Here is a 10811-nt window from a genome sequence, read left to right as displayed (position 1 = left end):
TCCAAGGGAAACATTAAACAGTAGAAAAGTGGGTGGTGGAGGCTTGGCAAAGATTGAGAAAAATAGTGTGTTCCTGTGAGAACTGCCTTGGAGCGCTTTTCATGTGGTGCTGGGAGGCACCAGTCATTCAGAGACCCCACACTGTGCTCAGAGCACACTGCCTGCAGCAGGCTTTTCTGTAGCTTGTGGTGACAGAAGTGGTTAAGTGATGGACCAGTGTTCTTTCTTGCATATACCTGGGACTGAAAGGTAAGAACTTGCGAGGTGAGAAGCCCAGCACCCTTCAAAAGGACCTGCAAACTGTCTTATTCATGCATCTCTCTGGCCTCATTGCTAGACTAGGAATTTGCTAATGAGGTACCTTGTATCTGGGGATTAGTTGTTTGGGGTTTTTTTCGTTTCCATTGAAAATTTGCTTAAACTTAATGATGTTTTAAGCCTCAGTGCAAACTGCATTTTTCAGTCTGACCTCAGCTTTTCCGAATGGCGTCTCCAAACAGCTTGGTCTTATAGGCCGTACCTGGGTCTGCATGTACCTAATCTGAGAGAATGACTTACATGTCTGTCAGAGCCTTTACAAGGCAGCTGTGGACACTGGGGAGCCAAGAGCTTGTGTCTCCTGTGCTCTCTTGGATGCAGGCAGGCAGCAGCTGCCTCTTGTTTCAAAGCCAAAGTTGCTGAGCTGGCCCTGCTGCAGTAGGAATGGACATTGGGCCTCTCTTGTTTCAGAACTGATGCTTGTGGCACCTCAGGAGGTTTGCTGTCTTCAGCAAGTGAACGTGTACCTGGGGCTCTGGAATTGCACTTTGAAATTTTCAAGGTATTTCCCTTCTGTTTAAGCAGGTATGTCTGTGTTTAGCATAAACACTGTTCCTTTGTGCTATGGTTGACCCAACCAAGCTCCAACAGAGCCATCAGTTCTGGGCAGCAAGTGTCTGCAGTACATCAGTAGTATCCTGCTTTAACAAGGACATAATTGCTTGTTGCAGAGTTGCAGTTCCCCTCTGGTTTAGCTGGATTTTGGAAGAAGACCCCTGCCCAAGCTGTAGGAGTGCATCCCCCCTGACCCCATAGTTGCAGACCCCAGCTGTGCAGCCCTTCTGGTTCAGCTGGAAGTTCTGGGACAGACCAGGGTCAATGAGCATTCTCTCACCCCACCCCAAGCAGTGCCCTGTTTGCATGTTGTGCTGCATTTGCCAAGTGATTCTTATTCTCATATGCCTGCAAAGACTTGCTTGAAGGATCTGCCATTGCTTATGCTATTTGTATATGCTCTGCTTCAAAGTGTCAGACCCCACTGATGTGGACATCTGATCAGTCAGATGCATCTGTTTGGCTACTGGCATTAGGGTTCTGCGTAGGTCACTCTCTTGGGAAAGAAGCCCTTCCCCTCAAGGAGATCTCTGTACTAAGAGCTGGCAAGGAGAGAGTTGGCTGGATCCAGCCAGAGGTGCCGGAAGAGACTTTGCTCTGAATTGCCTATTGATTCCTTCTTGCTGAATGACAGGGTTCTTCCCCAGTCTGGAAAAGGAGATGTTTGCATTTCTGCCAAAGGAAAATGTTTGGGGTTTTTTTTTTCTTCAGCTGCTTTTTTTTTTTGGCTTACTTTTTAATGAATTCCAGCCTCTGGATAAGCGTCACTAGCAAAACTTCTCCGTGTGCAGCTACTCTCTGTTTTTAAGGAGCTGTATGTCTCAGCACAGATAGTTGTTACAGGAACCTCCAGTGGAGCCAAAGGACCCTTGATTCCAGGATTGTGATGGGAGCAAGGCTCTTCTATCAGTGGAGGAGCAGCAGCAGTGTGACCCATCTCACCTATGTGACAACAAAACTAGCAGAGCTGAGCAGCCTCAAAGCACAGCTGTGTGGGCCATCGTCTCCACCCAGGGAAAAAACAAAAGGCCAACTGTGAAAGTGGGAGTTTGAACCTCTGTGTGGAGGCTGTAGTTCTCCCCAGCATAAAGATGAATGCAATGCATCATCATGGAGAAATAGCTGCTCTCTGCTGAGGGAGGGAGCAGTCTGTCCATGGCTGCCTTTTGTCTGAGAGGTTGAGGTTCTACAGAGCTATAAATCTTTCAGCATCTGCAGTGACTCCTTTCCTCTGGCAGCCTGGGTGTTTATCCCAGTAGGAAAGATGGAACCTCAAAGGAGGATTTACTGCCCCTGTTCCAGCTTATAGTTCACTGTGGAAGTCTTCTGGTGCAAACAAACCAGCAGGTGAAAGGAGTCACTCTGAAGAAGATGGCGATGGAAAATGAGGCCTGAATGAAGGTAGTCAGAGGTCAGCATTGCTGTCATTGTCTCATAAAGATAAGAAGAGTGTGGACATGGGCCTCCCTTAGGGTAAGTAGGATCCACACATCATCACATGTTCAATGAGGAGCTCAGCTCTCAATAGCAGCAGCCACCTGGGGCCCTCAAGCTGGACAGATGGGGCTTAGGATGCCTCATTTGGGCATTAAGCAACTGCAGCCCATCTGGGCAGAGCCCTGGGAAATGCCCAGAGCAAGGAGTCCCCAGGGGTATCCCCACTGGGATACCAGGGTCCTACATCACAGGTATTGTGGCCAAAGACGACACAGGTAGCTGGGAGGTTGCTGCAGAGCTGGGGGCAGCCCTGGCCCCCTTTGGGAGCTGTTCCCTTACACAGTACCTGTGGTTGGCTTGTGTCCTTCAGGAAGGTGATGTATGTCCCTTCTGCAAGGGCTCTCCTTGCCTTTGGTCCTGGTAGAGCATTTGTGGGGTTGGTCAGTCACATGCTACTATCTGAGTAAGTAAAACTTGGCACCTCCAATCCTGTAACATCACAGGGAAAGACCCCAGCAGAGGCATGTCAAAACCATAAGGTAATCTAAACTCCAGCCTAGTTCTGTTTTGTATCCTAAATGCCCAGGTCCTTTCCCTACCTGTTGCCCCTCTGCCACCTCTGGAGCTTAACACTATGAGACAGCACCAAAACACTGCAGAGCTCCAGAAATGTAGGAAATCTCTGGGCTGGCCCTTGCAACACAGGCATTTTCCAAAATAGCTCCTTGGCCTCCCCGCAGCTCCTTCACCCTCCTCCGCAACTGCTTCACCTTGGTATCATCAAAGGAAAATTCCCATCCTCGTTGCTAGCATCCAACCAGCTGAGCAAGCAGGAATCCTGACAATGGCTTGTGCTGGGAACAAAGGACAGGTCAGGCTGATTATGCTCAAGGGACAGAAAGCAGCAGTGGTGGAGAGTCTTTGAGGTTCAGAATATATTGCATTAGCTGCACAGTCACATTTGCTTTTTATTTCCCCTATGGTTTGGAGGAAATTCTGTGTGTTTGCATTTCCTAACTGATGGCTGAGCAGGGATATATTTGGAGGTTTCTTGGTCCTTACTTTTTGTACCAGTGCCTTGGACTTGGTGCTGGCTCCCTCGAGCTCTGTCTGGGCACCCCAAGGTGCTCTGTGCTGTTTTTCTGGTGGCTGCTGCTCCAACCATGCCCGAGCCCCCTTCCCTGCCTCCAAAAAGTAGCCTTTGCTTCACCCACAGGGCTGCCCTCCCCAGGGCTGTGTCACCCCACAGTGAGCAGCCTTGTCAGGGCATAATTCCCCAAGGTTATCAGTGTGATGGGATCAAGGGACATAGCCATGCTGTTCCTGGCCTGCAGCTCTAGTGGAGAAGCCTGTGTCACACTGTGTCCCTGGGGCTCTGAGGCAGTTTGCCATGACCATGGTGTGACAAAGCAGGAATGGGAAGGCAATAGGACACTGTGCTGCCAGCAGGGCCACTCGAGAGAAGCTGCCTGTGCTCTTTCCCTCTACAAACATATCTCAAGCAGAGCATGGGCATCTCCCAGATATTAGCTAGTGGTGGTCACAGCAGCTCTGTGGACACCTGTGACTGCTGGGTTTACTTGGGAGGTGTGTGCACCCTCCCTTCTTCCATCTGCTATTGTGTAAATTGCTTTATCTTCACTTGTGCAGGCAAACCAAGAGGGTGCTTCTAACCCCTCAGCACACAGGCAGGGTGGAGAGGAAATGATGGGTAGTTTGGGACTGAGCTGTCAGGAATGAGATCCTAATCAAAGCCTCTGAGGCTGTTTTCTGGGCAAATGAGGGTGCACTCAGCCATGACAGACCTTGATCCCTTCGCCAGCTGGCCATGAACTCTTCTGCAAAGCAGGGCCACTGTGACAGGCCTCTGGGGTGAGCCCCCTGCCATCAGTGGGACCAGGCTCACCTTGCAGCCCCAGCAGCAGGGGTTGGCAGCTACACCCCAACACCAAGCTCTTTGCAGGGGCCCAGAGGGACAGCTGGCCACTGAACCAGCTGTGGGCCAGACACTGAGGTGTGTTCCCGAGGTGAAGCAGCAGCAAAGACAACAAAACAGCTTGGTTTGATCCACACAGCTATTTCTTTTTTTTAATTATTAACTTGTGCCTTACAATAGAAGAGAAAAGAGTGCGAGCAAACAATTTGCTGGTTCCAGGAACTACTCTGGCACCGCTGCAAGGGCAGCGAGGTCTCGTGATGATAACCTTGCCAGGGCACTGACACGCAGCACGTGCACACGCGGAGTCTCCGGCTCTTGCAAAAGCGATCGCTGGCAATTTAAGGCATTGAAGGAAACCTATGGTTGTTAAATCCTATATCAAATTTGGCACACATTGGAATAGTTAGAGCGGAGACAAGGATGCTTTGTGGGCTGGTGTTCAGGAGTCCTGCAGCTTCCCAGTGCCGGCTGGGGCATGATGCTAATCTGGGCACTGGGTTTCCCTGTGAAGACTGTGCAGCCAAACAAGGGTGCTTCAGACCCTGACATTTTGGAGCCAGTGCTACCAGATGAGGTGCTGCACCCTGTGGCACAGTGGTGCTTTCACCTCTGATGTACCAGTTCCCTGCCCTCTGCCTGCTGCTTATAAACCCCACATGCCTTGGCTGGACTAAAACTGCCAGAAAACAAGAGTTGTCAGGACAAAAAAAAATTGACACTCATAGTTCAAAACATACGTGGCTCAGACCAGACCTCAGGTGTGGTTACAGTCCAGTATGGCTATTTCTGTGCTTCTAGGATTAAAAGTGGACGGCTACAACTTGAGGAGTGGGGAAGAGTTTATCTGTACATGGATTTGTGTAGTTGATGAAGGTCTGTTGTCTTGAAACTAGTGATAGTAAACATGTTGAGTTGTTTCCTTCCCCAGAGAGCTGGCTCAGCAGCAGGCCCAGCCAGCTCCCTCTTGCCTGCCACAGGAGGAGGGAGGGAGGGTGCTATGAATCCATGTGCTACCACAACAACAACCAACATGCATCTATCTACCTGTTCTGCTGTGCCTCCACCCCATTTAAAAGGGAGCAATGTGCCAAGCTCGGCCTCTGCGTGGCAGGACCTGCAGGGAAGCCATCCCTGGGTGTCTCTGGGGAGTTATGTGTTTCTAAGGGGGGCTTCCCACAAGTTCAGTGTGGCTTCATGCCCAGAGAAGCAATTTAAAGGCCGAGTGGAGACTGTTCCCCCTCAAATGCATATGAACAGGGTCCCAGTGGTTACATTTTTGCATTTGCAATGATTCCTCCATGCAGGTTTAACCTCCCTCTTTTCTTGACAGAGGTTATGGTCCCCTCAATCACCTCAGCCCTGCTGGATGATATTTTAGAGGTCACTTTAATAACCTCTCCTTGCTCCTCCTCCTTGAAGGACAGAGTAGAGGAACTAAAGCTTCTTGGCTCAAAGGAATAAGTAGGGTTGGGGAGGGAATTGAGTGCTGGAAGGCCAACGCTTCCCATGTTGAAGAGGGTCTCCTCTCCCTCCAGCAGCTTCCTGCAAGTGCATCACAAGGAAAGAGGTTAGTGTCGAAGTGTGAAACATGTGCAAAACTTGAGGGCAAGTTGTGCCCTGCAGGAAAGTCCAAACACTCCAGACCATCACCCCAGGTCACACTGCACCATGAAACTGGTTCCAAGTCATGTCTTGGTCAATGATTTCTGGAATGGGGTGCATGAGAGCAACTTTCCAGAAATGCCAGGAAAATAAATACCCAAACAACAGGGACTTGGCCTTTTGCATCTAGTTTGACTTTCCAGGAGAGACAAGTTTCCAACTTGAATCGTACCCATTAAACACTGTTTCTGGGATGGCTGGGGAACACAGTTCACAGCTGCTAGATTAAGGCATGACATGGAGCCATGGCTGCTCCCCAGGCAGGAGCCAGCAGGTCCAGGCAGCAAAGATGAGCAACACAATTGTGGTGCCCCTTGAGTGTGTACCCAGGTATGTTCTGGGCCCTTGAAAATATGCCAGCCTCGTGGAGTCATGGGATTGAGCTTGGGAGGGGGCCAGGCAGAGCAGGAATAAAGCAGTCTTACCTGTAGGCAGCTATCTCAATATCAAGGGCCATCTTGACATTAAGCAGGTCTTGGTACTCCCTCAGGTGTCGAGCCATCTCATTTTTGGTGTTTCGCAGGTCATCCTCCAGCTGCCCGATGGTGTCCTGCAAAGGCAAGGGCGCTCAGGGCTGTGTTTTGGAACAGGGACTTCTTCCACAGGTTTTCTGCTCTGCCCATTGCCAAAGATAGGAAAGTTGCAATGGGCAGTTTGTCCATGATGGCACATCCCACCAGGAGCTTGGGACCATGAAATCTCATGCTAACAGGGATGAAAAAGCAGGCTGAGCACCGGCTGTGGCTTGTGAGTGTGTGCAGTGGGGGAGGCTTTAGATATTGATGGATTTATATAGTTTCCCATCTGCAGCAGGGTCTGTGAGGCAGGCAAATAGTGCATGGTGGTGGAACCCCCAGTCCTGCAGGGAACAAGGCAAGCTGCTACAGAGGGAAGAGAAATTTTGGGCAGAGTCAGTAGCTCAACAGGACAAGTGAAAGCACCCAGCACTGCTGCAGCAGAGAAGAAGGGCTGCAGTCTGCATCCGTGGGGCTTAAGGAGGGTTGGACACATGTCTAGGTGGTGGAAGGAGGGGTGGTGCTTCCAGGGCTGCCCTCCAGGAAGGGAAGTCTGTCACCTTCTCTGGAAAATGCCTCAGAGCCCCAGATTGGGGTGCTCAGCTGGGCAATGATATCCTTCTAGCATCCTTCTCATCAGCTCTGCCTTTTGCCCCCTATTCATCCAGTTCTACCTGCAATGTGGAGGACTCCAAGGCCAGATTTCCTGCTATTTTTTTGCTCAGAAAACAAGCAGCCTGGTTTTCTCCCACATGCATCCAAATATCTAAGAAGCAGCCTGAAAGCAGTGAAACCCACTCTCTTTCCTGCTGCTAGCTGCCCTGCTGTGCCACCAGAGGAGCATGATTTGGAACGGGAATGAGTCAGCAGTTTGCATTTAAGTTATGGTGTAGCCCTGCCTGCAGGTCCCTGCAATGGCCACTGCCAACCTCTGCTCTCCTGCACCCACTCGAACAGTTGGGCCTCTGTGATTGTTTCCAGATACTCTGTTCCAGCAAACAATCTTTGTCCTGCCATGTCATCCCCATCTTGTCCCCATCCTCATTCCCATCCTGTCCCCTCCTTCCTCTCCAGCATAACCTTTCTTGTGCATAGTGCAGAGACAGCCTCAAGATGTGGAGCTGCCCAAGGAGAAGGGAGCTGTGCTGACCTTGGTGCAGTTGACAGCTCGTCCTGAGTGCAGCACAGGGCATCTCACAGTCAAATTAGCTGGGCACATCCAGCCTTGGGGGACATTTAGGGGCCATCCTTGGGGGCTCTGCCTTGACCTGTGCTGCTCTGACCATTTTCCACAGCAAGAGAGCTTCGTGAAGTTGTGCCTCAGAGAAGATCATTGGGCCATCAGCTGAAAAGCCTCAGGACATGCACGGATGTCACTGCTGTACCAATTAAAACCTTTTCTCCCAAAGCAGACTGCTGCTGCACCAAGCCGTGACAGGAGGGAAGAACTCGGGGTGACCCCACCCTGGGACAGCTCCACTCTTGCTGCTGTGACCCTTTGTGCCTTCAGCCCTCTTCCCTCTGCCTACAGTTCACATGAACAAAAAGCTCATTTGAAATGGGTTTTTACCCTCTCTGCACCTCTCTTCCACATCCCAGCCCTACCAGCTGGTTGAATAAAAACCCATTCCCACACCATTGCAAACCAAAGCTCTCTCATGTTGGTTCAGATTTGACTGGGCAGCCTTTAGAAGTCTATGGGAACATTTTAAAAGCTCAGACAATAGGAATATTATCTTTTAATACACACTTCCATCTTTTTCCACTGGTTGCGGCTAAGGAAATTACTTAGCTGCTACACATGCACGTTGCTCAAAAGACTCCTAAGTAATGCTACACATAAAGCAGATCCTGAGAGTGATACAGGAAAACACTGCTGTGATGTCATTAAGCAATTTCAATTATGGTACTGTTCAATCCAGGTGCATTATTTTTTTTTCTCCAATTGATAGGTTGCTCCTGGAATCCCTCTTTCACATGGCATCAAGACTATTTAAGAAGATTACTGTGTGTAATTTTCTCACCCACTATAGAGAATATTGTATATTGCTTATTTCCATAATACTTGTTGAAGACTGCATCAACTATTCAGGAGGACTGCAAGCAGCTTGGAGCAAAGCCATGAATTCTAGAGTGCCTGGTAAAATTTGGCCTTAGAAATGACAAGGCATTACTTGGGTGTGAAACAGCATCCTCTAGGTATGATTTAAGGCAGCTCCTTCAGTATTTAGAAGGAAATGGCTTGATTTAGAAACCACAGATCATTTAATAGCCATGTAATAGAACAATTTCAAGATATATTTTATTATAAATCATTAACATTTCCCTGTACTAAGAAAATGTGGTAATACTGCGGTAATGGAATAAGAGATATGGAGCACTCAGTATCCCACATGAGTCTTGCCACAGACATAAGAGGTGCTGGGATCTATCTGCAAATTCAGACTCAGTCTTTATAAAGCTCCAATTTCTGCAGCGCAGGTGCCAAGAGCCAGGCCACAGGGCAAGGGGCCAAGCCTGAGCAGATGGCTTTGAGGAATTACCCACAACAATGGGAAATGTGTGGGCAATTTTGGACCTGATCCTTAAGGGACAGGAACATCACTAAGGGTAGGGATGGAGCGATGCCCCAAACAGCATTGCTATGTGCAGAGATGTCCCCTGCAGGAAGGGTGTGTCCTGGCCTCTTTCCCAGAAACCTGCCCTGTCTGGTTTTGCCTATGGATAAAGGGTGAAGGCAACAGGCAATGCCCTGGCAGGGGCAGGACCTGTGTGCAGGGCAGAGAGGCACTGTGCTGGGTGGCAGGAAGGCTGTAGGGGTGCCTGGCACTGCGCAGCGCTGTGGGGGCACTGCCCCTGCCCGGGCGGGTGCCGCACTGTGCTCGGGTGTTGCGGATAGCGCAGCACAGATCGGGATTGTGGGGGTGCTGGGCAAAGCGGAACGGGGGGGCACCGCACTGGGCCGAGGTGTCCAGCGCTGCACAGAGCGGCGGGAGGGGCTGCTGCAGGGGATGGAGCTGCGCTGCAGGATTTCGTAGGCAGCGGAGGTTCTCAGTACTGCACAGCACCAGGGGAAGGGGAATGCGGGGTCGGAGGTGCCGGTACGGCACAGCGCCGGGGGATTGCGTGGGATGAAGATGCCCGGTGCTACACGTTACGAGGGGAGGCTGCTGGGATTGAAGTGCCGAGTGGCGCGGATTGCACGGGAGGAGGATGCTCGGTACCGCACAGTGCCCGGCGCTGCCCGGTGTCAGGGGAGAGGACGGTGACGGTTCCCGGCGCCGCCCGGCTCACCTGCAGACCGGCGGCCTCGGCGTTGTGCCGCTCCTCCAGCTCCTGCAACTGCCTCTCCAGGGACTGGTGGGCGCCGCGCAGGCTCTCCATCTCCACCAGGCGCGCCTGGAGCTGGCGGCGGCACTCGCCGGCCTCCCTGCGGCTGGCTTGCACGGCCTCCTGGCTGCGGGCCGCCCGCTCGTGCAGGCGGGCGCAGCGGGCGCGGTACCAGTCCTCGGCAGCCTGCAGGTTGCGGGCCGCCAGCGCCTCGTACTGTGCGCGCAGCTCCCGCAGCGCCGCGGCCAGGTCGGGCCGCGGGGCCGGGGCGGGGGCCGAGGCCGGGAGAGCGGCGCCCAGCTCGGCGAGCTGCTCGGCGTGGGCGCTGCGCATCTCCGCCAGCTCCTCCCGCAGCGCCGCCGCCCGCCGCTCCAGGTCGATGCGGGCGCGGGAGGCCGCCTCGGCCGCCTGCTGCCGGGAGCGCAGCGCCCGCTCCGCCTCGGCGCGGCTCCGCGCCTCCTCCTCGCAGCGCGCCCGCAGCCGCTGCGTCTCCTCGGCCAGGCGCGCCCGCTCCAGCATCGCCTGCGCCCGCTCCCCGTGCGCCTCCTCCAGCCGGGCGCGCAGGGCGCGCAGCTCCCCGCCCAGCAGCTGCCCCAGCCGGCGCGGCTCGTCCGAGCGCTGCCGCAGCGCCGCCAGCTCCGCCGCCAGCGCCCGGTTCCGCTCCTCCAGCGCCCGCACCCTCTCGATGTAGCCGGCGAAGCGCTCGTTGAGGCCCTGCAGCTGCTCCTTCTCGCTGCCCCGCGGCCGTCGCGGCTCCGCGCCGCGCTCCCGCATCGCCGCCGGCTCCGCACCCGGGCGCGCCCGCCGGGCCGGCGGCACCTCGGGGCGCCGCGGGGCCTCCGCGAAGAGGTGGCGGTAGGAGGCGGCCAGAGCCGCCGGCTCCGCGCTGTAGCTCATGGCGGCGGAGCGGGACCGGCGGTGCCGCCGGCGCTTATGTACGGCGGGGCGGGGCGCGGCGAGGTGCGGAGGGGGTGCGGGGCGGAGCGCTCCGGCGGAGAGAGGCGCGACGCGGTGCGGTGCGGTGCGGTGCGGTGCGGTGCGGTGCGGTGCGGTGC

At 53.7% G+C, this 10811-nt stretch overlaps 1 protein-coding gene across 1 annotated transcript; it reads right to left on the bottom strand.

Moving 5' to 3' along the window:
- Window positions 1–4371: 4371 nt before the first annotated feature.
- On the bottom strand, window positions 4372–10653 carry INA (internexin neuronal intermediate filament protein alpha). The gene is made up of 3 exons (XM_027648347.1): window positions 9721–10653; window positions 6337–6461; window positions 4372–5791 (listed from the first exon to the last, which is right to left on the bottom strand). Exons 1-3 carry the CDS (start codon window positions 10651–10653, stop codon window positions 5518–5520), a joined length of 1332 nt encoding a protein of 443 aa, XP_027504148.1. The 3' UTR covers window positions 4372–5517.
- Window positions 10654–10811: the final 158 nt, after the last annotated feature.

The sequence above is a fragment of the Corapipo altera genome, unplaced genomic scaffold (assembly GCF_003945725.1).
Source record: "Corapipo altera isolate COAL_440 unplaced genomic scaffold, ASM394572v1 56, whole genome shotgun sequence".
NCBI lineage: Eukaryota > Metazoa > Chordata > Aves > Passeriformes > Pipridae > Corapipo > Corapipo altera.
Note: the sequence above shows the minus strand (reverse complement) of the source record. Positions and strands in the feature narration are given on the sequence as shown.

Coding starts and splice junctions, on each gene's coding strand:
- INA (XM_027648347.1), bottom strand. CDS start 10,653: ATGAGCTACAGCGCGGAGCCGGCGGCTCTGGCCGCCTCCTACCGCCAC. Junction 6,462..9,720: donor CCGAGGCCGCCGGTCTGCAG/GTGAGCCGGGCG, acceptor TTGCCTTTGCAG/GACACCATCGGGCAGCTGGA. Junction 5,792..6,336: donor ATTGAGATAGCTGCCTACAG/GTAAGACTGCTT, acceptor ATGCACTTGCAG/GAAGCTGCTGGAGGGAGAGG.